General features: G+C 44.5%; 2 protein-coding genes across 11 annotated transcripts in view; one reads left to right on the top strand and one right to left on the bottom strand.

Annotated features, from left to right (window-relative positions):
• SKAP1 (src kinase associated phosphoprotein 1) overlaps positions 1–2,053 on the top strand; it is a 294,350-nt gene extending 292,297 nt beyond the window's left edge. For all 7 annotated transcript variants that reach the window (XM_079134745.1, XM_079134741.1, XM_079134742.1 and 4 more), the window contains one exon: positions 1,689–2,053. The gene's annotated coding sequence lies outside the window, so the exon portion shown is untranslated. The remainder of the gene's footprint in view (positions 1–1,688) is intronic.
• An 8,600-nt stretch (positions 2,054–10,653) lies between these two features.
• SNX11 (sorting nexin 11) lies at positions 10,654–22,128 on the bottom strand. Of its 4 annotated transcripts, none has more exons than XM_079134754.1 (8): positions 21,994–22,095; positions 18,866–18,920; positions 18,348–18,434; positions 18,204–18,258; positions 17,935–18,035; positions 15,265–15,360; positions 14,806–15,018; positions 10,654–13,749 (listed from the first exon to the last, which is right to left on the bottom strand). In XM_079134754.1, exons 3-8 carry the CDS (start codon positions 18,392–18,394, stop codon positions 13,476–13,478), a joined length of 786 nt encoding a protein of 261 aa, XP_078990880.1. In that variant the 5' UTR covers positions 18,395–18,434; positions 18,866–18,920; positions 21,994–22,095; the 3' UTR covers positions 10,654–13,475. The 4 variants fall into 4 exon arrangements, with proteins under 4 accessions (XP_078990880.1, XP_078990881.1, XP_078990878.1 ...); XM_079134755.1 differs by lacking the exon at positions 21,994–22,095 and adding an exon at positions 19,864–20,207; XM_079134752.1 differs by lacking the exon at positions 18,204–18,258 and having other exon boundaries at positions 21,994–22,128.
• Between the last annotated feature and the right edge of the window lie 5,748 nt (positions 22,129–27,876).

Here is a 27,876-nt window from a genome sequence, read left to right as displayed (position 1 = left end):
ACAAAGAAACCTTTACTCTAAATAGCCCTGGGTCCAACTTAAAAATAGAGGGTTAAGCCCTGCATGGCGGTACATGCCTGTAATCACAGCAGCTCAAGAGGCTGAGGCAGGAGGATTGCAAGTTAAGGCCCTAAGCAACTTAGTGAGATCCTGCCTCAAAATAAAAAGGGTTGGAGAATGTGGCGCTTAGTAATAAAGCACCCCTGGGTCCCTCCCATGGGGAGTCCTCCCCACAAAAAAAAGAGAGTGGAAAGAAAAAAAAGGGAAAAATAGAGAGTTCATTATTAAATCAAAAGAGGAGAGTAGATATTGGGAGACATCCAGGACTTGCCACCAGGGTGGATTTGGTTTTCTTTATCCCCAGCTCTCAAATCCAGGGCACTATTTTCCCCAAATGTGCACATAGTGTGCCGTGACCAACCGAGATTAGAAATCTAGTATGAAGATTCCTATGGAACATAATCAAGTGGATTGTAAGTAATAAAGAATAGGGTTTGTGTTTTATGAGCAAGAACCCCAGCTTGCTTTGGTTTTGTTTTGCTGTGCTGGGGACCAAACCCAAGGCCTCGCACATGCCAACCCTAACCACGGAGCCACACCCCAACCCCCCCACATCATGCTTTGAATCAAGTGAAGCTTGAAGTGGGTGGGGTCACACTGGGAGCAACTTTGGTGCACAGTGGGTTTTGTTAGGAATTGAGTGATGGAGGGCACCCAAGACTAGTTTGATGTCCCTAGCTTCATCTTCCGGCCTGAGATGGGAGCAGACTTCATTGCTAGGGGTGAAGGATGACATCAGTGTGACAGTGATACCAACTGTCCTTAGAATCTTCCAGACCAGGGTCCACTCTAGTGTGCAGCAGCAGCTGAGAGAATTAATTTGGGAAAATACATAAGAATAGATCTTACTCTCCAATGCTCTTGTGCAGCCATGAAGCATGAGCTCCGGCCTGTCACTCAAGGTTTGACTTTATGGCTTTCCTGGTGAGGACTCTCTTTCCTGGCTGTGAATGGAGAATGGTTGGAATTTTTCTGTCAAATCTAAACAAATTCACCCTATTTCACTTTGTCATTTATTTAAAGTTGTTTATCATTGCATTATCTTTGATTCAACAATTCCACCTCTAGGAATTTATCCTAGAGCTATCCTTGCATACATGCCAGATGACACATGCAAGCTTACTTGTTTGTGACAGCAATTGATTGAACATGACCTAAATGCTCACTAGAGAACTAGTCAAGGAACTATAGTACATTCAGAGAATTGAATACTACGCAACAGCGAAAAAGAAAGGAAAGCTGTTCTAGAATGCATGCTGAGATAATATTGGTAAAATAAAAAAGCAGCAAGATTAAGAAATAGCTCGCTTTGGAGAATGCTCGCCTACCAAGCCCAAGTCCTGTGGATTGAGTCCCTGGCCCCTAAGATGGGGGGTGGGAGGAAGCAGCAATGCAGGGTAGGCCAAATTTGCCTCACTGTACAAAAAAGAGTGAAAATTATATATGCCTACTTGCTTAGCTATGTATGAAATATTTCTGGAAGGAGAAAGAAAATAACACGAGTTGCCTCCAAGGATTTAAGAAAACTGCATAACTGTGAGACAGGGAAGGAAGGAAGACTTTCCACTCCCATTCATACTTTCATATTTGGAAGCCTAAAAGCAAATTTGTGTATTTCTCCCCTTTAGGAAACATCCTTCTCTCTATCCTGCCTTTATGGAGAAACAGATCATCAAGTGCTCCCATCCCCCACTCTCACCATGACTCCTCTCTCCACTGAAGAAATCCAAGTCTCTCCAACACCTCGTAGCGACTGTAGACCACCAATAAGACAAGTGGAAAGAGGCACGTTCATCAGCCCGGTTACTAAGCCAGCCTGCTCACAGCTGGTGCCACTCTCCAAACATGCACACACACACTTCTACCTTTGCCGTAGGATTGCCACCAAGGCGATAGAAACGGATAGAGACCAAAACCCTGGGAGGAGGAAGTTCCTGGTTGTTTTGGCTGGCTTGAAAAGCACAAATAAACTTCAGATGTGGTTCTTGGCCAAAGTGTGATGGTGTTGAGTTCCTTTCTGAAAATAGTGTCAAAATGCCACCTCTGGCCATTCTTGTCACCTCCCAACAAAGTGGGAAAGGACAGCCAGAGAGAAAACAAAGCCCAGACAGGGAAAAAAAAAAAAAAAGACTTGCAATTGCAACTGTCTTTCAGAGCAGAATCATCTCAGGAACCCAGTTCTGCTGGATTTCCGGTCATCTTCTCAGACTTTCCTTGGTTGGCTCCTTGGGTTTTTGTTGGTGGTAGTTGTGGATTTTTTTTTGTGTGTTTTTTTTTTTTTTTTTTGCTTTATTTTGTTTTGTTTCATGTTCTATGTTCTGAATCTCTGAAACAGAAGCTGGGAAGCAAAGCTCAAGGCCTGGAAAGCTCCTCCTCAGAACTTGGGTTAGTGAGCAAGCATCAAGTGCGTCCTAGATAGGGGCTGCGGAGGGGCTTAGAGGAGGGCTAATACAGGCCTCTCTGTTCCCTTTTCTGATGCCCTGGTCTAGCACTCAGATTATCTGTGCACAGAAGAATCAGAAAAACAGTGGTTAAGAACATAAACTCTAGAACTAGACAGGCTGGGAATAAATCCCACTTCCCTGTTTATTATGCTTTCTCAAGCAAGTTGTCCGACCGTTTATGCCTCCATTTCCTCTCCTTAGAAAGGGTGTACTCTCTCTGTGGGTCATTCAGTAATCAGGAAGATGAAAGAGTTGAACATGTGGAACAAGGCCTGACATGCAGTATCTGCTCGGTAAGAGTGAGCTGTTATGGTTGCCTCTCTACATGAGAAATTTCGCATGAGCAACTATAGGAATTTTATCACTGAAACTGCCTGTTTAGAACCATCCTGGATTGGCAGAAGCCTTCTCCACCTCTGTAAGGACCATATTGCAACTCTGGAGCAAGATCCCAATGTCATATCACTATGAGAGAAAAACCAGGCAGCAGACAGTGGATCCAAGTTTCTCAGGGAAAAAAATATATATTGTGTGCCAGCTATTCCTTTCCAGATTTTTTTCACCCAGGAATAAAATATGAAAACAATTTTGTATATGCTGGATAAAGAAGTAAGAAAAGGGAGGGCTGGGGATGTGGCTCAGTGGGAGAGCGCTTGCCTAGCATGCACGAGGACCTAGGTGCAATCCCAGCACCACTAAACGAAGAAGGTAAGAAAAGGGGACAATTCAGGTCCTGAAGGTGAGGTGGGGGGTGGGTCTATTATAGTGAACATAAGATCCCCTCTCTATGCAGGGTGTTAAAGGAGGAGGAACCACTAGGTGGCAGCATATGAGCAGGTGAACAAAAGAACCAATTGCCTCCTGCTTGGGGAGGTTTGCACCAATCCCAGCCCACAGGTAAGGACAATGGGCATTGTTCCGGAGTGTTTACCAGGCGCCCAAGTCTACAATGCTGGGGAGAGAGAACACCTTTGTGCCAATACTGACTTGAGAGACACAAGACAAAGGGATGCCAAAAGAGGAAGAGTGGGTATCTGGGACACACTGAGAAGGGGACTGAAACAGGAACAAGGTCAAGGTAACTTCTTCACTCCCTGCACAGTTCAACACTCTCAGTAGCATGGCCATTGGTTTCCAGCATTTAAAATAAAATCCCTTCTCTACCTGCAAAGACCAGAGGAAACAATCGTTTGCTGAACTGCAAAAATCTTGACCACTTCTCCCCACCTTAGGGTAGGGACCACACTCAGACCTCTGGCCCCTTTAGTTATAAAAATTAGCAGAAAAAGAAATTAGAATTGGGCTGAGCATGGTGGCACGCCTGTAACCCCAGAGACTTGGGAGGCCGAGGATGGAGGATCACAAGTTTGAGGCCAGCCTCAGCAACTTAGTGAGACCCTGTCTCAAAATGAAAAATAAAAAAAGGGCTGGGGATTTGGCTCAGTGGTGAAGTCCCTGGGTTCAATCCCCTAGTACAAAAAAAAAAAAAAAAAAAAATTAGATTGGCCCTAAAGGATATAACAAATGGAATGATTTGAAATCTGATCTGTAGCTGTACTATCTCTGACGTTATTTACCAGGAAAAAGTAGAGTGAGAGTGTTGGGTTGATGAGACTAAAAACAGAAGGGAAAACTCCTTTTCTTCCTTTTATTGTTGTATTATTAGTAGTATTAGTATTTAGTTGAAAGTTCTACCGTAGACCTTTAAGAAGCAGCAGATTCCTGCAGTCTGTTGGAAATTAATCCCCAGGCAGCAAAACTGCTCTCCACTCAATTCAACAGCCTCGGATGGCAACTGGCTAATCAGATTACTCCTTCTCTGTTTGACTCCACTAACCAAATCCCCACCTCACTGCCTGCCACTAACTGGATAACTGGGGCATTAGACCACTTAACTAACCGCATTATGTGTAGGATGGCTTCTTAATCGCCACTGGTTCTTCTGGCGAGTAGAACCAAAGAAGGGTAGAGGTGAAAAGGTTTTTTTTTTCCTTATTTGATGTAAAGAAGGAAAAAATTTAAAGCTAAGATCTTAAATTTAAGAAGCAAATGCATACCTGCCTTTTTACAGATAATCCCTTACACGGAATGTGCACTCACTGGAGAATCCAACCTGGGACTGCTAACAGTTCGGTCTGTATTGTCTAAGCTGATATCTGAGAATACCAAATGCTCCGAAATACTAGCAAGTTTCAGCTACCTTTCATTAAAAACACATTTTTTCTAGTGTGTTTTCTGTCATCCAGATAGCAAAATGGCATAGACATTGTTTTGCAATTGCCTTAATATTACATTTCCCCCATACAATGACCTGTTAAATCTCTCAGAAATCTGTATTTAATTCAAAACCAACTATATCTTTCCCTCTGGTGAATAAAAATGGGGAAGAGAATTCCCAGTGTATGTCACTCCCTAAACCCAGGGCGATTGTTTTTAATGAGCCGCACCAAGGGTGGGACCAACTCGATGCCCTGTCTCCTGTTTGAGACAGACATTCCCTAAACGTTGACTGTAAGGGACAGCCTCGATCTCAAGTTGCACCGTCTTCTTTATAACCAGTTAGTCTTTGCAAAAGGCAAAACTGAGGACATAGAAGATTGTGATCACTTGGTCAAAATCACACAATATACGGAAGATATTAAAAGACCCTTGAAATTCTCTGTCAGCTGCTTTGCTTGTTGACACTGCAGTTGGACGACTCCAGGGAGACATCTGCAAAACCCACATTTCATGGCGTCAGTAGTGGTGTCGATGCAGAACACAAGGTAACACGTGCGTACGTGGGGGAGATGGGGAAGACTCCTGCTTTTAAAAAAGTCTGAGAAAATGTGGAAAAAAGAAAACAGTCTAAGATGGAGTTGACAAGAATAAAGGAAATGGAAATCTTTTTTGCATCTTAAGGACAAAACTCTCAGATGACAGGGGACAGAAGTGCTTTCATCTTTGGCTAAAAAAAAAAAAATCAAGAAAGAAAGGAGAGAGAGAGAGAGAGAGAGAGAGAGAGAGAGAGAGAGAGAGAGAGAGAGAAAGCCCTCCCTGGAGGTCTCCCAGCAGAAGCAGCTCTGGAAGGATAAATCTTGAATGGCGCTGATTTGTTAATTCCCTGAGCGCCAGGAAAATTTGCGGGGCTGACTTTAGAAAAAGCAGCCCTCGACACAGAGGATTATCCCTGCTGCACAGCCCAGTGACTCAAACTCATTTTCCACTTTGTGGATTACCATATCCTTTGCTCCTCCCCCTTCCCTCCTGCCCAGCTATTTCATTTCCCATTGGAATTTACAGAGATTGGATAGGGAGTTTGAAACTCACAACCAAAAACAAACAAAAAAGATTTCTTTTGCAAGGAATCTGAATTCTCTCAATTTCCCTATCAAAAACTTAACCGTTCAGGCTGGGGATGTAGCTCAGTGGTAGAGTTCTTGCCTTGCAAGCACAAAGTCCTGGGGTCAATCCCCAGCACTGACCAAAAAAAAAAAAAAAAAAAATCAGAAAAATTAACTGTTCAAGCTGGGTGTGGTGGCTCACACCTGTAATCCCAGTGGTTCAGAAGGCTGAGACAAGAGGATTGCAAGTTTGAGGTCAGCTTCAGCAACTTAGGGAGACCCTGCCTCAAAATAAAAATAAAAAGAGGAGAGATATGGTTCAGTGACTAAGCACCCCTGGGTTAAATTCCCCGTACCAAAAAAAAAAAAAAAAAAAAAAAAAAAGGTTCGGAAACATGCTGTTTTTCTCCTCAGTATGAACTGATCAACGATCATTCTTTGGAATTTGATTAATGACACACTTCAAGATGTAGCTGTTTTTGTACAAAAATATTTTATAAATGACCAAAAAAAATACAACTGTTAGAGGAAACTGAGGTCCAACAGGGTGACCATGTATTTTCTCAACTGAGACACTTGAGAGTGGGAGTTATTAACAATGCCTACACTACAGGTGCAAACTGGATGTGTGATCATGCTAAAATAAGGCAAAATGTGTTGTGCAGTCACCTGGGGAGGAAGGGAAGAGATGACCTGGCTCTTCTGGTACAAGGCCAGGCAACGTCCCTTCTAAAGAAGTCCCCCTTCCCCCACAGGCTTGGTTTCTAGGCAAACATGCCAGGGAGACTTTATTTTCCTAATGCCCAGACTGTTTCAAGAGGGCTGGTGTCTCTGGCATCAGGCCGTCTGGGGCTGGCCCGCTGTCAGCAACTGTGTGTTCAGTTCCCTCGTGGGGACCCATCACAGTCCTCCACATCTCCACCTGGCAGAATGCCACTGAAGGAAGCGTTTTTGTGGCACTAGGCAATAGTGTGCCACTTCCTTGCCTCCTGTGACAGGAATGAGTTCCAAGATGCTTCTAGTGCTGGTCCTCAAAGAGGGCATCTGGTTCCACTGTAGATGCTCTCAACCCGACAGTGAACAGCTGGCCCCTTTATCCCATCACGGAACAGAAAGCATCCCCACCCCACCTACTTTTTTTTTTTTTTGTACCAAGGTTTGAGTCCAGGGGCATTTAAGCATTGGGCCACATCTCCAGCCCTTTTTGAGACTGGGCCTTGCTAAGTTGCTGAGGCTGACTTTGAACCTGCAATCCTCCTGCCGCAGCCTCCCAAGCTGCTGGGATTACAGGCATAGGCCTCCATATTCTGCACAAACATTTCCCTTTTATCCATAGTGGTACATAACTAGCCTTACTGTATGAATGAATAAATCACCTAGGTGGCACTCACACGTCACCACTCCTGTGGGCCCACACTCTGCTGGCCCAGTCACTAATGTTTCCCCTCTGGGAAAGCATCTGGCATCTGGAGATTTGAAAACATTTTTTCAACATCTCCAAGTTTAGTGAGGCAGAATGTGGAGCTGACTTCATGCTGTTAGTACAGGGTTTCTCAACCTTGCTTTTAAGGTTTTAAGGTCAAAAATTCTATTTTGTAGCCGGGTGGGTGGCATATGACTATAATCCCAGTGGCTTGGGAGGCTGGGGCTTGAGGATCGCAGGCTAAAGTCAGCCTCAGCAACTTAGCCAGGCCCTGAGCAACTTACTGAGATCCTGTCTCAAATAAAAAATAAAAAGGGCTGGGATGTGGCTCAGTGGTTAAGTGCCCCTGGGTTCAATGCCTGGTACTAAAAAATAAAAAAATTTAAAAATTTTAAAAAACTTTGTTGAGGGCATCATAGGATGTCTAGAAGCATCTCTCACTTTTACCCACTGAGTGCTTCTCCCCCATCTCTCCCTCTCCCAACCCTAGTTATGACAATAAAAATGTTTCCAGGTATTGGCAAACATCCCCTGGGGGCAAATCCGCCCAGTTGAGAACCACTGTCTCAGGGAATTTGGGGCCTGCTGGGAACCAAGCACAGAGAAACTAACTGCCCTGGCTTCCAGAAGTCTGTGCTTTGACCACTAGATAATGGCAGTAGTTTTCAGCAGGGTTGGGAAGATATGGCACATAAATTCCACAAATGCTTCCAGATTTAAAAACCAGGAAGCCAGGACCACTGCTCTGAGATTTGGGAGCCCATGCTGCTACAGATTTACACTGGGAAATGACGCTTGAATATGACCGACTCGCCAGTTTGGAGAGGTATGGGTCCAGCGTGTGCAGAGCTCTGTAGTTCCCTTCCCTGTTTCCCTTTCCCATGGTGGAAATGAGAAGAGGGCAGCACCGGAACTCTTGATTGGGAATGAGTGAAATGCCATGTACGCCCTTGGAACATTGAAACCCGGGGTCCCAGAAACACCGCAGAGGCAGCCCTCCCGCAGCAGCTGGGAGGGTACTTGGCGCTCCAGCTCCCTCGCATCGCACTGGGTCAGGCTGGCGCTGGGCACCGTGCTTGGGGTGTTGACTGCAGTCCCCAGGCAGAGGTGGGGAAATTCAGGACAGATTGCTATCTCGCGGCTGTGATTTTCTTGGTCCTCTGTTAGTTTAGGAGAAAGTTTTTCTCATACAAGATGACTCTCAGGAGCTCTGTCAAGAACCAAAAACTAAATAAAACAATACAACAATGCAAATCCACTGTCCCCTCAAGAGGCCCAGATAGGACGAAGGGTCTGGTGCCTTTATTGTGTCTGCCCGTGTAGGCCAGACAGGACGGCCAGCGCTGGCCCTGGTGCCAGCCATAGCCCTGTCGATGCTGCCTCCCCTGGGCCCAGAATCGGAGGCACCTGGAAGGGTTATTAGCAGGATTGGAACTCATCCCTCTGCTGGGACTAGATCATAATTACAGTAATTTTCTAACAGAGCTCGGCAGTAGGACTGTTTAATCAGCATCCGACTCCCCTGTGCTCCCAGCCCTCATCACTCAAGGAGAGGAGTGGGATGGCTCTTAAAGAGACAGTGCCCGCCTTTCAGCGTTTCGAACAGATGTGCCCTAATTGGTAGAATATATCTAAGTCTCGTAGCTTACAGCAGGCAGGTTGCATTGCCTCCAACAGACTGCCTCAGGCTCTCACTATTCTGGGCCTTCTGCCGGAGGGACCTGGGTCAGGCTGCTGGTGGGCCAGGCTTCCCACACCAACAAAGCCTCTCTGGGAAGAGACACACAGGGCGAGAGCACTTATGAAAGAAACAACTTGGGTGAAGGACAAGAAGGGACTCAACAGCTACACATAAAAAGAAACTTTCATGGTTTCCCATAATCCAAAGATCACAGATGCAGCTTGTGTTTCTGCCATTCCAGGGGAAAAATCGGTGGTCTCTCAATCCCCACACCCTTGCTTTACCGTCCTCTATTATCCATGCCCCTCTAAGTGCCCCTTGTGATTTTTTGTTTGCAGAAGTAGACCAGATCTCCCCTGAACCTAAAGTAAAATGTTTGCTTTGCTTAATTGACTCAGGAGCACTGTCTCCTATAGAATGTGGCTCTTGCTATCACTTCGAACACAAGTTATGTTACTGTACCTTGAGATCTGAGGTCTCCAGCTTTCTAGCTCCAAATGCAGTCATCACTGAACCAGAACTGTCTCTCCCTCAGGAAGTTATTTTCTAAGATGTTAGGCCCGGCTCCCATTGCCCTGCTGGTAAACCAAATGCGCACTTGGTCTTTGCAGCAGTTCCCAAAACAGTTCCTTAGAAGAGCTGCGGTAGAAGTGGATGAGAAATAAGAGGTGGGTGGGGGTTTCCAAAGTGTGTTGAGGCAATCCTCTAGAAAGAAGGTACAGTGTTAGGAAAGGAAATGAGGAAGGGGACCCTTATCCACAGTCCAAAGGTTACCTTGGGCCCAACTGTATGGCTTCTCCAGAACGACTCCTGCTGGCAGAGGGCCACCCCTCACTTAGGATCACTGCCCAGAGTTTGAAGAAGGAAGCGCCACCTTGCACTGCAATGCTTATCTGGTTGTCTTTAGCCGTGTCTCGGCTGGCTGCTAGTACATAAATCCAGAGGCCACAAATTTAACAATCCTGCAGGCCGAGGCAGGCCAGGGGCTGGCCTAGTCCCACTTCTATCAAGGCCTCCTCACATCCTTCAGGCTCACTATCCACCCTCCTCCCAAGAATGTTAATATTCACCAAGAGCAGAGGGGTGTAAACAAACAAACATGGAGCTACCGTGATGCCCAATCTAATTGTTAAAAGGCTGTGAGGTAAGCTACCTGACAGGGTGGGAGGTGCCTAGGACTTGGTAGTTTGGATTTAAGGTCTTAGCAGTCAGGCGCTAAGGATGGTGAATGAGCTCTGAATATTCTGAAAAGCTCTATAGGGAGATTCCCCCCCCCCCCCCTTGAGTATAGTAGTGGTTTTAACATGTTTTTAAAAGGGTTTTGGGGGCTGTGGCAGTACATAGTTCAATGGTAAATTGCCTACCTGGCATATGAGAAACCTTGGGCTTGATCCCCAGCACTGCAAAAATAAGACCAAAAAAAAAAAGTTTTGGCCCAGCATGTGTACACACGCCTGTAATCCCGGCTATTCAGGAGACTGGGAAGTACTGACTGAACTGGTCTGAAGTAGGGCCTAGGTCTTTTCTTCTTTTTTTTTTATTGTCAGCACTGGGAATTGAACTAAGGCCTCACATATGCTAAGCAAGCTCTCTACTACTGAGCCACAACCCCAGTTCTTTTAAATTTTTTTTTTTTCTTTTGGGTGCTGGGGATCGAACCCAGGGCCCTGTGCTTGCAAGACAAGCACTCTACCGACTGAGCTATCTCCCCAACCCCCTAAATTTTTAATTTAAAAATTTAAATTAAATTTTTAAGGAGGTCGTGTTAAATTACCAAGGCTGGCCTTAAATGTGCAGGCCTCCTGCCTCAGCCTCCAAGGCATGCACCACCGTGACCAACAAAACATACTTAATATTCACACTTAGGTCAGTTTGTTCAGTCAGAAATTGAGTATAAAAACTGCCTATCTTCTTCACTGGGCACTGAGATGGCCAAATAAAGTGATACATAAGAAACTTATTCTTAATAAAACATAACCCCTTTCCCTCTCCCCCACACCTTACATACAAACTTCCACCAAATAACCACTACCTCTGAGCTTAGATCACTTTTCCTGAGAAATAGATGCCTAGACTTGGACCACGGAAGTAGCTAGCATAGAAAAGAGGACTAAAGCAGGCTCTGACCCTGCCTTACACCTCAAATCTAAACAAAAAATAATTTCATTCTACAAAACAGCTCAGTGGGCCATCGCCTCACCCCAGCTAGCACCTTCCCTTTCATACAGAGGTCACCCAGCTGTGCTGGATAGACCTGAGCACACACAGGACGAGAAATACACAAGAGGGGCATATGGCACTGCCTGGATGGAGAGGAAAGTCTAGCTTTGCTGTTTTTCTGGTACCCAGGTCCATGTTATTAGGAAAGCTCTCCCTTAGTTCATCTCCTTCCACAGCCTATACTCAACTCAGCACCAGACCAAGAGGGGACAGCGCCTGGCCTCAGATTAACTGAGGTGGTGCTGTGTGCTCTGCTGCTAATGGATCGTTAAAAAAGCTGGGAGTCAGAAAATCACATCCACATCTTTGAACAGCGCCTGCTGTCCCAGCAGCCCAGCCTGCTGGCACAACTAGCTGCTGAGTACCAACTCCAGGAAGAGAAGGGCGAACAGAAGAAGGCCAACCCAGCTTGCTGTTTTTTGGCTGAGTAGGGAATTGACACAGACCACCTCCGGCTCCTGTCTGGAAGTTTTGAGATCAGAGAGCTTCAGGCACAGCTGGGTTCACAGCTGCACCATTTGGAGCATTGGACTCATTAATATTCATGAGCCATCCCCACCAATCGGCAGAGCGGATGCCATTAGCTTAGCATCTGTCGGGTTTTTGTGAGGGTTGTGTATGGAGTTTTTTTCCCCTTTTAAATGAACTTCTTTTGACATTTTGGATTTGCCTCTGTAGGTTTTCTATTTCTCGCCTTGCTCTGCTGCATCATATAAAGGAGAGACCCAGGGGAGGCGGGCAGGAAAGAGGGATGAATACCAGCCAGGGCTTTGCATCTGCCTGTTGACAAACTTTATTTCTCTTTTAGCACCTGGCACCTCAGACAGGCTGCAAGGATGGAAGCAGCATCAGGTAAATTATACCTAACAAGGTTCATGCCCAGAACTGTGAGAAGAGCTGGATCCCGACTCTTTGGAAGACGATCCTTCCTCCAGTGGTGAACCTGAGCTCACACACAATGCAGGAGAGCCACAGTGCACCGTCCTGAACCATTATTTCCACGCTGATAAATTCATGATTTATGAAAGTAACTACTGCCAGCCCTCACTCCCTCCTTCTCTGCTACAGCTTGTTAGACACAAATTGCAACAACAGTCTTAAATACTTGCATTTTATTTCAGGCCAAAGCCCCCTCAACTCTGAACTAAATGCCATGACAGTCCCACAACATAGGCTGGTAGTAAAAGAGCCCACAGACAGGCAGGTTGGCTAGAGGGGGGAGGAGTGGGCTACAGGGGAAAAAGCCACACACACCAACCCAAGAGCAGAGCAATGCAGAAAGCCGGAGGCGGCACTGGCTCCTACCAGCTCTGATTCTCAGTGGAGAGGAATTATGGCAGCAGGAGGGCAGAACGCCTCATTGTCTGAAGGAAGGCGTGTTGTTTCTCATCTCCATCCCCAGAGCCCTCTTTTCCAGGCAGAAACAAAGCCCCAGTGCCCCACCGGACTGAACATACAGAACATACGGCCTCCCTGCAACGCAGCAGAGGGACTCAATGGTGGCTGAAGCCCTGGGGGTAGGGACCTATTACTAAAAGAGAAGGATTCAAAAAAGGAGCCCACTCTAACCTTGCAGAAAAGATAAACATGGTTCCGCTTTATAAGCAAAAGACAGTGACAGCCCAGGACAACCTTTTCCAAACAAAGCCCCTGAGCTGCTGCCTTTTCCTCTGGCGATAGCCAACCCCTTCTCTCTCATGAGCCATAAGCTGCACGTGGCTCTTAGGCTCCACTCAGCCCAAATGAGGTCTTGGGATCTGCTGGAAATGCCAGCAAAGGAGTCACAGCACCAGTTCCATTCAGTGGTATTTAGTGGAGGAAAACTCATTCTAGGAGGTAAACGAGAGGCCAGCCTCCCAAAAACAAAGTGCTCCAGGGGCTGCAGCAAAAACTGAAGCCAGCCAAGATGGGAACACAACTATACAAGCATCCCTATTGGGACGATATTCAATCTGGTGGCTTAGAATCTACGGCATTTAGATCCCCAAAACCAGTCACCAGAGGCAGTGCTCCTGAGCCTAGACAAACACCTGAAGAAACTCAACTCCTGTAACAGTAAATACAGGATTCAATTCAAAACCAACCACCTCTGGCCCTTGTGCTTAACTTACAAACAAGTGTGTGATGTCTGTTCCTATGGAAGAGGCATGAGGAGCAGTCACAACCAAACTCTGCACAGCCAACTCAAGCAGAGGCAACTATAAGATGCTAAGCAGCCTGACATCCCCCTACACCTACCCCGTGCCCAATCCCACCTGAACAAAACTCCTGGCCTGCATCTCCTTCGTCTGCCTCAAAGTAGAACTCAGAGCTTAGAACAGAGCTCACTTTTCCCAAACTGCATCTAACTGATCAAGGTCCAAAGGCACGGCATGGTCCCTTCCCACAGCCTTCCTCACAGGCTGGAAAGCAGCGGTTCCCTCATCAGATCTTGAAAAATCACAGCATGACAGTGAAGACTGAGGTGGCAAGGTAGGACTTTCCAAGGAAGGAGCCTCAGAGTCAACCACAGGAACCCACACTTCTAAAGGGTCCTTCTCTTCACTGGGAGGTGGTGAAGGAGAGCTCCTCTTCCCCGATCTTGGAAGAAAGCAGCAACTGGAAAAGAGAGGGAAAGGAATAGAAAGGCATGAACTGATAAATAAAAATGAATGGGTAAAGCCAGGTATGGTGGCAAACGCCCATAATCCAGTAACTTGGGAGGATAAGGCAGGATTGCAAGTTCAAAGCCAGACTCAGAAACTTAGTAAAACCCTGTCTCAAAATAAAAAATAAAAAGGGCTGGGGATGTGGTTAAGCAGTTAAGTACCCCTGTGCCCCACCCTCCAGAAAAAAAGAATGGGTGGACCCAGGGAGTAGGTAAACAAAAGGTGGTATATTCATGCAATAGAATATTTTCAGTAATAAAAGAGAATGAAGTACTGTTACCATGCTACAATATGGATGGACTTGGAAACCATTACACAAAGTAACAAAAGTCGGTTATGCAAAACCATGTATAATATGACTCCATGTGTGCGAACTGTCCATAACAAGAAAATTCAGACACAAAAAAACTCATGGTTGCCAGTGGGGGAATGGAGAGTCACTGCTCATGGATGCAGGGTTTTTTTCTTCAGAACATGAAATGTTCTCAAATCAACAGCAGTGACTGATAGTTGTACAACCCTGTGAATTTACTAAAAACTACTAAAAAGGTAAATTTCAGTAGGTGTGGTGACATACATCTATAATCCAAGCTACTCAGGGAGCAGAGGCAAGAGGATCGCAAGTAATTTGGTGAGACCCTGTCTCAAAATAAAAATAAAAAGGGCTGGGGATGTGGCTCAGTGCTAGAGCATGATAGCATGTACACGGCCCTGATTCAATCCCCAAAACCAGCAAAACAAAACAAAATAAGTGAGTTTTATATGAATTAAGCTATTATTTTAAAGAGGAGGCAGGTAAAAAATATTATAAATAAGAAAGCCTTACCCTTTTTTCTCCCTGAGTTTCAATAAGAGATCCTGCTACCCATTCAGAATGAGAGAACCATGCACTCAGAGACTAAGGCCTTCTGAAAAGCTACCATCACTATATTTCTCTCCCTAACAGACACCCTACTGGCAGAGGCAGTCACCCCAACCTCAGATATCTCAGAGACACTCCAATTACCTGTTAGGCTGGTCTCCTTTAGCCAAGTGAGAGGTACTCGGCCTCTCTTCCTGGGCCCAGCCACAGTTTGACATAGCATAGTGAAGAATGGCATCAGAAACAGAAACAGAGCTTCGGCCCTGAACACAGGCTTCTATCTCAGGTACTGAGAGCTGGCTTTGCAGGAAGAGGTGCAACTGACTGTCTGACAGGAGGACCACACTCTGCAGGACCCTGAAGCAACATAAGGAGCACAGCACAGAGTATCACCCTGAGGACCTGCTCTCCATCTCCTTCTCTGATGAGCTTCTAGCCAGTGTGCACTAAGGATGTGAGGGCACAAGAAAAGGTGCCCAGCACAAGTGTGCCTCCGTAAGCAGGCCAGGGTTTGCAGACCCCTGGCACCTTGTGCTGCCCCCACCCCCACCCCACCCCCATCCCTACCCTGGCAGCCAGTGGTAGCCCAGTATGTCCACTCACTTTTCCAGGAAGTGCTGCAGACCTTGTCGTCGCTTCTCAATGAACTCATCCGAGTTGCCAAAGAAGGCTGACTTGCCAGGAAGTTCAGGTACAGGCCTGTGTAATCACAGAATGTAACATAATATTTGAGATAGTCACTCTAGTTTCTGATCAAGGGTTCCCTGAAGTCGGGTGTGGTGGCTCACACCTGTAATCTCAGTGGCTCAGGAGGCTGAGGCAGGAGGATCGCAAGTTCAAAGACAGCTTCAGCAACTTATGAGGCCCTAAGCAACTTATCAAGACCCTGTTTCAAAATAAAATGTAAAAATGGAGGGGTGGGGGCTGGAGTTGTGGCTCAGTGGTACAGTGCTTGCCTGGCACATGTGAGGCACCAGGTTCGAGTCTCAGCACCACAAATAGAAGATAAATAAAGATCCGTCAACAACTAAAAATATATATTAAAAAATAATATATTTATATACATATAAAGGGCTGTGGATGTGACTCAGTGGTTAAGCACCGCTGGTATCAAAAAAGAGAACTCCCTGAAAAGATGCCCAATCAACACAATCAGCTTATACCAAAGAGGGAAGGCCAAGACTGAATGACTATGTGCCATGTGTCAGGCACTATGCTCATCGTTTACAAACATTTCATGTAATACTCCCAAAACTACGCAGGTGCAGTAATATATAATGTAATTTCAGCAATATGTGAGGTTGAGGCAGGAGGATTGCAAGTTTGAGGCCAGCCTCAGCAACTTAAAAAGACCTGGTCTCAAAATAAAAAAATAAAAGGACTAGGGAGGGATAGCTAGGCAGGATGGCACACATCTGTAATCCCTCAACAACTTGGAAGGCTAAGGCAGGAGGATCAGAAGTTCAAAGCAAGCCTCAGCAACTTAGCAAGACCCTAAGCAACTTAGTAAGATCTATCTCAAAATAAAAAAATAAAATAAAATAAAATAAAAAATAGAAAAAGGGCTAGGGATGTGGCTCAATGGTTAAGTACGTGTGGGTTCAACCTCAAGTACCAACTAAAAAAAAAGGACTGGAGATGTAACTCGGTGTTACATTACAGTACTCCTAGGTTCAATCCATAGTAACACACACACGCAGTCTACTCCAGCCCTACAAAGTCATATACCTGAAATATTTTAAAAGTGGTTGAGTCGTAGCAAGTCATCCACCAACTCTTTAAACCTTCCTAGTTTCTAGTCTCTCTTAGGAAGTACAATACATACTTTTTTTTTTTTTTTTTTTGGTACCAGGGACTGAATCCATGGGCGCTTAACCACTGAGTTACATTTGCAGCCTTTTTTATTTCACTAAGTTGCTGAGGCTGACTCTGAACTTTCGAACCTCCTGCCTCAGTCTCCTGAACCACTGGGATTATAGGCATGTGACACTGTGTCCAGCTACACATTTTTTTTTAAGAGTACTAGGGATTGAACCCAGGTGCACGTCACCACTGAGCTGAATCCCCAGCCCTTATTTTTTATTTTGAAACAGTGTCTCACTAGTTAGCCCAGGCTGGCCTCCAACTTGTGAACATCCTGCCTCAGTCTCCCAAACAGCTGGGATTACAGGCATGTACCACCACACCTGGTTGCAACACATACCTTTAAAAAAACAGCAGGCCAGCCAAGCATAGCAGTGGCTCATACCTGTAAGGTCAGTTACTTGGGAATCTGAGGCAGGAGAGTCACAAATTTGAGGCCAGCATGGGCCATTTAGTAAGAACCTATCTCAAAATAAAAATAAAAAGGGCTAGGGATACAGTGGAGTAGCAGAGCACTTGCCTAGCATGCATGGATCACTGGTTTCAATTCCCACACCACAAAAGAAAACCAAAAACAGGCCTCCTGGAGTAGATCATTCAACAGGCCATCCATTACCACCTAGCATTTAGGTGTCCATTCTGTAATGAATGAAATTCTCATTATCTATTAACTATTCTCATTCTCTCCACTTTTAGGATTCAATTAGGGGAGTAAAGAAGCAAATGATAATTGCCTTTCCTAAAGCTCTGATATGTCTCTGGACAAGGAGTGCCATACTGAAAAGGAAAAAAAAACAATTTTTACATGTCAAATGGATAAGAACACTACTTATTAAATGAGCACTTCCTGATAACTAGTGATAAGCACATTTTAAATTCTAGCAGTACATTTGTTGAGACTGAGACATACATCAAAGCAATACAAGCTGGATGGAGTGGCACACACCTGTAATCCCAGCAGCTGGGGAGGCTGAGGCAGGAAGATCATGAGTTCAAAGCCAGCCTCAGCAATGGCATGGCACTAAGTAACTCAGTGAGACCCTGCCTCTAAATAAAATACAAAATAGGACTGGGGATGTGACTCAGTGGTCGAGTGCCCTGAGTTCAATCCCTGGTTCCAAAAAAAGTTCAAAGTCAGCCTCAGCAACTTAGCAAGGCCCTGTCTCAAAATTAAAATGGCTGGGGATGTGGCTCCCTGGTTAAACACCTCTGGATCCAATTCCTAGTATTGGAGTGATTAAAAAAAAAAAAAAAGAAAAGAAGGTGGAGGAAAAGGTGCAGGAGGAGGAGGATGACGAGGCATCAAGTGCCCAGCATGTTGCAAGTTCTCTTCACTGTCAACTCCAAGTTCCCAAATAAGCACCTTAAAAGCCTGACTCAGACCCAAGAAGGAAGCAAGAGCAAACTCACACCAAACCAGCATTTCTCTGAAGCTGTTTTCTCAGCCACACAAACTCACGGTAGCGGCGCCGCACACAGGAAGTCTTCGCAGTAAAAGCCTTGCTGTTGGTCTGCAGGAGGAGGTACGTGAAAAGGGTTAAGTGGAAAAACACTAAGTTCACATGAGCTCCCCATCATTACTCTCACTGAGGAGCCAAGCTATCCAGCCACAGTTGTGATTGGGGCCCCCACTGGAGCAAGATCTCTCTGGGCAGCCTGAAAGCAACTCGCAGGCATACCTCATGCTCTTTCCTCTCCTCCCTCCTTTTCTTCCAAGTCTTCTGTCTTGGGCCACTGGAAACAACCACAAACTGGTTCCACCTCAGCAAAAGCCCTCAGCCCTGGAGAGTGTTGACCCCAATACAGAAGCTGGACGCACTCACGTGGAGAAATATCTTATAATCCACATAAGAATTCCAGGAGCCCTCATTCTGCACGCGGGGGTCCTGAACGCGCACAGTGATCACCTCCTGTAGGGAAAAAAATCCTGCTTCAGCTTAGCCACCCAGCAAGACAGCTTTAAGGACACAGGTTGCCAGATTTTCCCTTTAAACACCAACCTTCAATCATTTCTCAACAAATCCTGAGTACCCACTATGTGTCCAACACTACTCTAGGCACTGGGGACAGACTGTGAACAGAGACAAAAATCTCTGCCCTCAGGAAACTTACATTCCAATATATTCCAACTAGTGGAAAAGTTTGTCAAAATGGAGCCTCACTTCCCAGCAATGCTGCTGCTATTGATTTCCTTCTCCTAGCTTTATTCTGCACTCATGAGAACCATTAAGGTATTACTGTGGAAAGAACACCACTGAGCAATGATTTGTACCTCTGTGTCTTCCGTCCTCCTAACACCCTCTCCAACTGCTACCCACCTGTTCCTGGAGACCATTCTTACCTCCTGCTCTTGGTTCTCCAACATCCTACACCAAACACCCATTGGAAGAAAACATCTGAAAGGGACAGAGAACATATGAACAATCATGGTTAGTTAGTATACCTCTATTCTTATCATTTTTTGCCAGGGCAAAATGCAAAAATTTTTAATAGATTCCCCCTGGGGAAACCCAAGCAACTCTTTTTTGTTCTTATGTAAAACTTAACAAGGAAGCAAGCAAAAAGAAGAAGAAAGAAAACAACAACAACAAAAAAAAAACATGTTAGCTCAGTGCCAAGCTAAAAGCCCCAGGGGATTTGGTTTCCTTCTTAGACCCCTGCTGGGACCCTCCTCTACAAGGCCATCTCTACACAAAGTACAATGGAATCTGTGGGTTCAGCAGGGTCTGGTGGGCACTGGGAGTACAGCTTTGAAAATGAGCCTAACAGTGCCCCCTCCTGGCTGTTTAGAGACAACCACGTCCCCACAAATACCAATGCTCCTGAATTCTCTCTTTGTCTTCCTAACCACAATCACCTCCCAACAGGTGAATCATGGAGCTGGAGTGCTCCAGGGAGCATCTGAGTGGGCTGCCCAGTTGTAACCTTCCTTTATGGAATCTGTTCTCTGGAACTGGAGCCAATAGTTCTAATCATTTCCTCTTTTGACATGCCTTCCGGTTTGTACCTCTGCCCAAGCACCCCGCAGCTGCGCAGGTCGACTCAGGATGCATTCTGCTCCTTTGTAAAGATTCATTAAAGCCTAAGCCCATGATTTCCCCCAGTGTGGTAGTTTACATGTATAGCGACATCGCCCACTCCAACAAGGGGACCATGAATGCTGCAGCACAGGGTTACTCAAGTCCAAAGGGGCCCATGATGTCACCTTCTGTTAAAATACAGCACTAATCTTGTTACTCCTAGAACCACTCCAACAGCATCCTCCCTGGCTGCTGCCTCCACCCCCTTCCTCTCTCTTAAGAGCGGAACAATAAGGTTTAATTTCCCTTTCCAATTTACCTTGAAATGAAAACTGACTTCAGCCAATATGTACTGCCAACAAATGATCCAGGCTGGCTCCTGGGAAAACAAGACTATCTCGAAGCTCTCCCTTTCCTCCCCCCTATGCCCATTCACACACCCACTCATTTTTACAGTCCCACAATTAATTTTAAACACATTCTCTTATTAGTTCTGCCTTACCATTAGAAGAGTGTGTAATGAGTTTCCTTCTATTTTATGTTTTGCTAACACAAGGCTAACGTTTCAAAAGAAGGGGAACTCATTTAGAGCAAGAAATTAGCAGAGCAAACAGCTTCTGCAATTCTTTCCAATATACCAGAAGGTCTCTCTACAAACAGACATTGCATGCAGAGACAAAGCTACATGGTAGATGACAAAATTGGGCTACACTGCAGAGAAAACCCAAGGTTTTGTGATTTTAATACCATATTAAACAGTATTCTTGCTGACAATCTGATTTTTCATCTAATGCCTGCACTGCCTCCAAGGGGTCCTGCACTGAAAGGTAAGAAATTCCAATTCCGTAACAACCCATGTATAACTTTCCAGATGTAAGCAGTCAAATGGCTGTGACCAAAAGGAGTAGACATAATTGCTGTAAACAATTAACCTCACTGGATTCAAAAAATTCATTTTCTCATCTCTTTTCAAGCATTTGGTAAATTGCCAGCACAGTAACAGAGAATCAAATATTCTGAAGTATCTTTTCATGAAATTAACGATAGGAAAAATGATGACAAGAAGCCGAAGTCAACCACATACTGAGTGGAATTCACACATCTCCTGTGCCTTGAAAGGTACACCAAATTCAGGACCATAATTTAGTAACTAAAAGGTCATCACACTTTTGGTCTTAAGGAGAATTTTGGTAGGGACCTGTGACACCTCCATGTGGAAGTTCTTTTCCTTTAGGGCCAATATCACTTAAAAACAAGTAGTTATATACTGCCTTAAAAAAAAAAAAAAAAAAAAAAACCATGACCCCTGAGATGCTGTATACTTAAATCTAAGTTTAAAGGGCACCAAGAAAGTTTTGGTTGTAACTTTCCTTACAAACACAAATACAAAAATGTAGACTGTAAGTGACAATTCTAGCAACCACTTTCTCCATCAGCTCCTTCTTACCAGTACCACTTCTCAAAAGAAATGAAGCTCAGTTTTGCCTAGGAGGAGAAATAGAAAGTTCTCACACTTAGCTCTATAATTTAGGAGACTGATCTGTGCATCACTCAAAGAAGGATAGAGTCAGTGACCCTCTTCGTTCCAGAACTTATTCAGTGCTAACTAAATTTCCTGGGCTCTTTTAATCACACTTGAAGTGTCCTTTATTCTATCCACCTGTACCAACAGCTATTGGTGAGAACCTGATTGTTTGCAAAGTAGATTCCTTGTAAAGCATTCCAAAGTTAACAATTTAAGGTAGCAATTCAGGACCTTTGTCTCATCATTTTATCTCCATTTAAACTACTTCAAAACACAAGTTAAAAAACAAATCAGGCTATAAAAGTAGAGTGAGCCAAGAGATTCCCATCCCAAGGGTTATTCTCAAATCCTTGGTGCCACAAGGCAACTCAGAAAGTTCTTCCTAAATACCAACAGGTGTTGGAGGAAGTTCCCATCTGATCAAACTCTGCGAGACTTGAACCAAGCATTTTTTGTTGCTGTTGTTGTTCATCTGTAACCCGTTTCTCCTTCCACTTGTAAACAAGTAACAAAAGACCAACACAATATAGGTCAAGTCCTTTGTGTTCGAGTAAATTACCTGGTATTACATCCACCCACCCAAGTCCTAGCCGCCTCGGTAAATGTCCCCAAACTTTTACTATAGCCACTCCTCTTCCATTCTTAACGAACTAGAAGCAAAAGGGTCACACGGTCCTTCTCCTTTCCAGGAGCTTGAGGAGTGGGAAAGATACCCTATACTTGCAAAGTAAATTGAAAAGTAAGGTTTCCTTTCTTGGATCTCCAACAAGTCCTCACCTTCATTTCAGGAGGCGAGACAGCCTCTTCCCTAGGTTGTCAAGCGAGGCGGACACTCAAGTGCCACTACTGGCGCTCAAGCCCACGCCGCCGCCCCCCACCTGAAAGCAGCACCCACTCCCCGAAACCCTGCTCACGCCCCCTCACCTGAGAGCAGCACCAGCTCCCTACGGCGACAACGCGGGCACCCCACCACATAGCCCGAGTCACGGCTTCTCCTTCCGGGTGAGTCGCCGGTGCCGCGGTGCACGACGGGAGAAGGCCCTCGACGCGCCAATCACGGATGCCCAGGACGCCCCGCCCCTGCAGGCCCGGGCTCTCAGTGGCGATCTACTCTCAGACCGCGCGGCTACGCCCAACCCAGTCCCGGGACTGGAGTTGGCTTCCCCCTCAACTCACTCCCCGGAGCTGGAGGGTGGGGCAGGGGCGGAGTGAGAGGCAGCGAATGGGTTCTGACGACCAATCCGGGGATGCGTCCTGCCCACCGCCGTCAGGTGCAGCCAATCAGCGTCCAAGGAGAGTCATTAACGATCTGTATGTGGGTCCAGGAACAGAGGTGTTAGGAGGTTTCACTGTTCCAGTTCTGCCAGGGGCAGTCTGTAGTGTGGGAGTTTGAGGGGAGAAAACATCCACATTGGAGCCTCGCTAAATTCCGAGAGAGCCCAGCTTGAACCCCATAATTGCAGTTCCCCAGCGGAGCTATAAAGGGGGTTCCAACTCAGAGTCCGAAAGCCACAGAGAAACATAGAAAACTGGAGTTCAAGGACCCAGGACCTCAAGTGACTCGCAGAAACAAGTCCAAGGCAGGATCAGAAAGCTAGTTAGCAAGCAAGAGAAAGCCCTTGAATATGCTGAAGACTTTTGGTGTTATCCAAATCTTCTGCCCCACCCCTCTTAGGGCCTCACTGGGCCTCCCCCACCCGAAGAATATGCATCCTCCCGTGCTCCACCACACCCGACTCTAAATGTCTTTTAGTAGCCTGTTTAAATACGATTTTAGCAAAGGTATTATCAGGGAAAAAGTTGTCACAAACACAAGCCATGGAATTATTAGATATGGGTACAATACCAGCCAAACTATATACATCGACCAACTGACCTTGAGCTCATGATCTTGTACTTTTAAATCTTGGAAGCACCAGTGCAAAGGACAACGGTAGTTTCATCGTGTATATAGTGGAGTTTATGGCAGATAAAGCAGTGTTTCTCAAACTTTTTAGTCTCAGGATCCCTTTACATAAACTCTTAAATATTAATAAAGATGGTGGCACACACCAGTAATCCAGCTACTCAAAAAATTCTATTAAGCACCTTAAGGAACTTTTGTCTATGTAGTAGTATATTCACTGGGTTAGAAATTAAAATTGAAAGAAGCTGGGTGTGGTGGCGCACGCATGTAAAGCTCAGCAACTCAGGAAACTTTGACACTTGAGGATCACAAGTCTCACTAATTTAGCAAGATCCTGTCTCGAAATCAAAAATAAAAAGGGCTGGGAATGTAGCTGAGTATTAAAGCGTCCCAGATTTCAATCTCCAGTACTGATAAATGAATAATTAAATAAACAAGCCGGGTGCTGTGGTGCACGCCGATAATCCCAGCGGCCCCTGAGATTGAGGCAGGAGAATTGCGAGTTCAAAGCCAGCCTCAGCAATTTAGCCAGGCCTCACGACCCTGTCTCTATATAAAACATATAAAAGGGTTGGGAATATGGCTCAGTGATTAAGCGCCCCTGAGTGTAATCTCCAGTATCAAAAAAAAGGCATTATATGTTAATGTTTTATGAACTAAATTATGAAAAAAAAATCACAAAAAGAATAGCACTGTAATAAACTTTGCAAATCTCTTTAATGTCTATTTTAATAGTAGACAACTGGATTCTCGTATTTGCTTCCCCATTCTCTCTGTTGTGCTGTTTTTCTGGTACACTAAGAATACCCTAACACGAACATAGATGAAAAACAGAGGACTAATTTTAGCCTTCTTCAACAATTGCAAATACTCTTCTTTGATGTTACCAAAACTCAACAAGCCTGACATGGATGGCATAGGTGTGTAATTCCTACAGCTCCAGAGGCTGTTTAAATATAATTTTAGCAAAGATACTATCAAGGAAAAAGTTGTCCTGAGGCAGGAGGATCATAAATTACAAGCCAGCCTCAGCAATTAATCAAGACTCTGTCTCAAAATTTTTTTAAAAAAAAATTTTTTTAAGGGTTGGGGATGTGGCTCAGTGGTTAAGCACCCCTGGTACCAAAAAAAAAAAAGGTGAAGTTCATTTCATAAAATTAATTATTATTGCTGCTTCCTTAATATTATAATTAATAATAATTAATTGTTATTGCATTTCCTTGTAAAGTGAAACTACGCTTTTTATTTTAATTAAAAATTTTTTTTTTTTTTTTTGCTCAGTACCAATGATTGAATGCAGGAACTGGCACATAACAGGCAAACCCTCTACCAGTGAACTACATCCCCAGCCCCAAAAGTAGTCTTTTTAATTCTTTCATGGCATGGGTGTGGCAGTACAGAGTATAATGGTTCTAGCACAAATTGGACCTTGATTCATGCAAAGGTGCTGGCAGTTCCATCCACTGTTGCTTTTGGATCACCAGTGGAAATGTCAACACAGTGAAAAAGAGCAAATAATGTCTTAATATGATGAAAATAGTTTTCAACACACAGATCCCATGAAACCTCAGGCACTCTCAGAGTCTGTGGACTGCACATCAAGAACCACCTCCACAGAATATATCTACAGAAAGTATTCATTAATTCAGCAAATATTGTCTTTCCTGTAGACTGAACTCTGTTTTAGGCATTAAAATGAATAAAGTAGTGAAGCAAACAAGAAAATACCCTGACTGCCTGGAGCGTATACATAATGAATGTGAGGGCTTAGCATCATTGCCCCTTCCATTGCTCAATAAATGTTTTAAGGTAGGCAGGCACGGTGACTCAGGCCTGTAATCTCAGTGGCTTTGGAGGCTGAGACAGGAGGATTGCAAATTCAAGGCCAGCTTCAGCACTTAGTGAAGGCTGGGGATGTAACTCAGTGGTACTTTGCCCCTAGGTTACATCCCCAGTACCCCCGCCTCAAATTTCTTAAAATGTTTTGAAATAAATTCACTAAATAATTTGAGTATTAAATGGGCTTCATAAACAGGTGGTACCCTATCTCTAGCTTATTTATTTTGAGATGGAATCACATTTTATGTTGCATAGACTGGTCTCAAATTCCTGAGTTCAGCCTCCTGAGTAGCTGGAACTAGAGGGGCACATTGCCATGCTCTACATACTAGCTTATTTTTTTAACAGTATTTCTAACTTTTGATAGTGGAACTAATACTACCTGTAACGAGACAAGGAAAATAATAGGAATTGCTATAGTTGTGTGTAATGTAGTGATAATAAATTATATTTGGTATTTTCCTGGGCTTGTCAAGTATGGGGGTGTGTGGCAGGCTGATACTCCTGACCAATGTCAATATGAACCTTTAATCTATGAGACCAGAACATTACTAGACTAAAAATCACTACTTAAACCCCTGGACTTTTTGAGCAAATGGTCAGCAGCACTGCGACCAGAGGTCTTCACATCGCTCTGTCACTTGACTGCCCCAGCTGTCCACACCATCGGTGATCACCAATTGACCATTGTTACTGAGCCTGGACGACTAACCACCGCTCCAGCGACAACTGCCATCCTGAACATCCAGCCTCCAACTCATAGTACCATCCGAGGACATCCAAGGACATCTGAGGAGCTGAGAAAGGCTACGGCTGAGAAGAATCCCTTCAGTCTTATTGACTGACTACTCGGCTAAGAGACGTTGCATTGTGTAAGTCCGTGTGGACTGGACTCTAGATGAATAAGAGGGTGAATCTTTAATGTATTTGTTACTTGCTATTATTAGGAATGTTAAGATGACTTGCTATTATTGGGAATGGTAAGTTGAGTGTGTATTGCATGAATAAAATCCACTTGTTGGAATCAAATTCGATTCCTCTCTTACTCACTGCTCCTGACACTACCATACTTGAAATGCTAGAAAATGACACAATTACAGGTTGAACATCTCTAATCCAAAATTCCAAACTCTGAAATGCTCCACAATCCAAAATTTGGGGGGCATCAACATGATGCCACAGGTAGAAAATTCCACACCTGAGTCAGGCATGCTGAGTGGTGCATGCCTGTAATCCCAATGACTCAGGAGGCAGAAGCAAGAGATCACAGGTTTGAGGCCAGCCTCAGGAATTTAGTGAGACCCTGTCTCAAAATTAAACAAAACACAAAGGACTGGAGAAGTAGTTCAGTGGTAAAGCACCCCTGGGTTCAATCCCCATACCAAAAAAGTGAAAAAAAAAAAAAATTCCACACTCAAACTCATGAGACAGATGCAAAGTTGCAGTCAAAATGCAGATACCTTGGGCTGGGAGATAGCTCAGTTGGTAGAGTGCTTGCTTTGTAAGCACAAGGCCCTGGGTTTGATCCCCAGCACCACAAAAAAAAAAAAAAAAAAATGCAGATCCCTTAAGAATATTGTATAAAATAGCTTCTGCCTATGCGTACAAGACACATACGAAATTCGTGGTGTCTTGTGGATGTGTTTATGTTTGGGTCCCATCCACAAAATATTATGTATATACAAATATTCCAAAATCCAAAATACTTCTCATCCTAAGCATTTCTGATTTTTTGTTTTGGTGTGTGTGTGTGTCTGTTACTGGGAATTGAATTTAAGGCACTCTACAACTCAGCTACATCCTCAGCTCTTTTTATTTTTTATGTTGAGACAGGGTCTCGCTAAATTGCCCAGTTTAGCCTCAGACTTGTTCTCTACCTCAGCCTCCTGAGTCACTGGTGTTACAAGCACATGCTCTGGTGCCTGACCTGATTTTAAGAATTTCTTTTTTTTTTTTTTTTTTTTGGTTTTAAGAATTTCTGATATTATTATTCTGATCATACCTCTTCCAGCACTGATCTCTTCATACCAAAAAAAAAAAAAAAAAAAAATCAGTCAGGGATATGGGTGCATTATCTGGTAAATGCACATTTTAATTAGAGTTCAGATAGCACTAGAAAGTCACCTTGAGAATCAGAAAGACCAGAAGAGGGAAAGAGAAGGGATACCTCTTAAGTGTATTTGCCTTTGAAAAGAGGGTACTTGTTAACATCAAATGAATAATTCTTTAACAATAGAATTTAAAGTAGTTGTCACAATGAAACAAAGAATTTCAAACATTGTTGGGAAAATGGGCACAGTGGCACACGCCTGTAAACCCAGAGGCTGGGGAGGCTGAGGCAGGAGGATCACGAGTTCAAAGCCAGCCTCAGCAAAAGCAAGATGCTTTTGAGCATCTTGAGATGCTCATCATTGAGACCCTGTCTCTAAATAAAATATAAAATAGGGCTGGGGATGTAGCTCAGTGGTCAAGTGCCCCTGAATTTAATCCTAGTATCCCCCCCCCAAAAAAGTTCTGTACGTTCCATGCCCTTAAATCAACATCTCAGAATGAGCTGTCTCCTGTACCTAAAATAACCATCTCCTGAGTGCCAACTGATATGCCATTCCCTTTATCCAACATTACTGTTAATTCCACAGAAATGTGTTAAAGAGCTGATCGTGATGAAGCATGCCTATAATTTCAGCAACTTGGGAGACTGAGGCGGGAGAATCACACAAGTTTAAAGCCCGCTTCAGAAACTGAGGCCCGTTTCAAAAGCATAAAAAAAACAAAAGGACTGGGGATGTAGCTTAGTGGTAAGATACCCCTGGGCTTAATCCCCAGTGTCAAAAAGAAAAAGAAAGAAAAAAAAGAAAATGAATAAAAGAAAGGAATTGGGTTGGTGGCTTCGTAGCTATACCTGTAATTCCAGCAATTCAGGAGGCTGAGGCAGGAGTACTGCAAATTCCAGTCCCAGCAAAAGAGGGAGACTTTAAGCACCTTAGACCCTGTCTCAAAATATAAAATAGAAAGAGCTGCTGGGTATAGTGACACATTTCTGTAATCCCAGCCACTCGAGG

Source organism: Sciurus vulgaris (genome assembly GCF_902686455.1).
Source record: "Sciurus vulgaris genome assembly, chromosome: 3".
Lineage (NCBI taxonomy): Eukaryota > Metazoa > Chordata > Mammalia > Rodentia > Sciuridae > Sciurus > Sciurus vulgaris.
This window is presented reverse-complemented; position numbering and strand designations above follow the sequence as displayed.

Excerpts from the sequence above, each read along its gene's own strand:
- SNX11 (XM_079134752.1), bottom strand. The coding sequence starts at position 18,907 with ATGGGTGTTTGGTGTAGGATGTTGGAGAACCAAGAGCAGGAG. Across the intron at positions 15,019-15,264 it reads CTGCAGCACTTCCTGGAAAA|GGTCCTGCAGAGTGTGGTCC; the intron begins GTGAGTGGACAT and ends ATGTTGCTTCAG. Across the intron at positions 13,750-14,805 it reads AAAGGAGACCAGCCTAACAG|TTGCTGCTTTCTTCCAAGAT; the intron begins GTAATTGGAGTG and ends TCTCTTTTCCAG.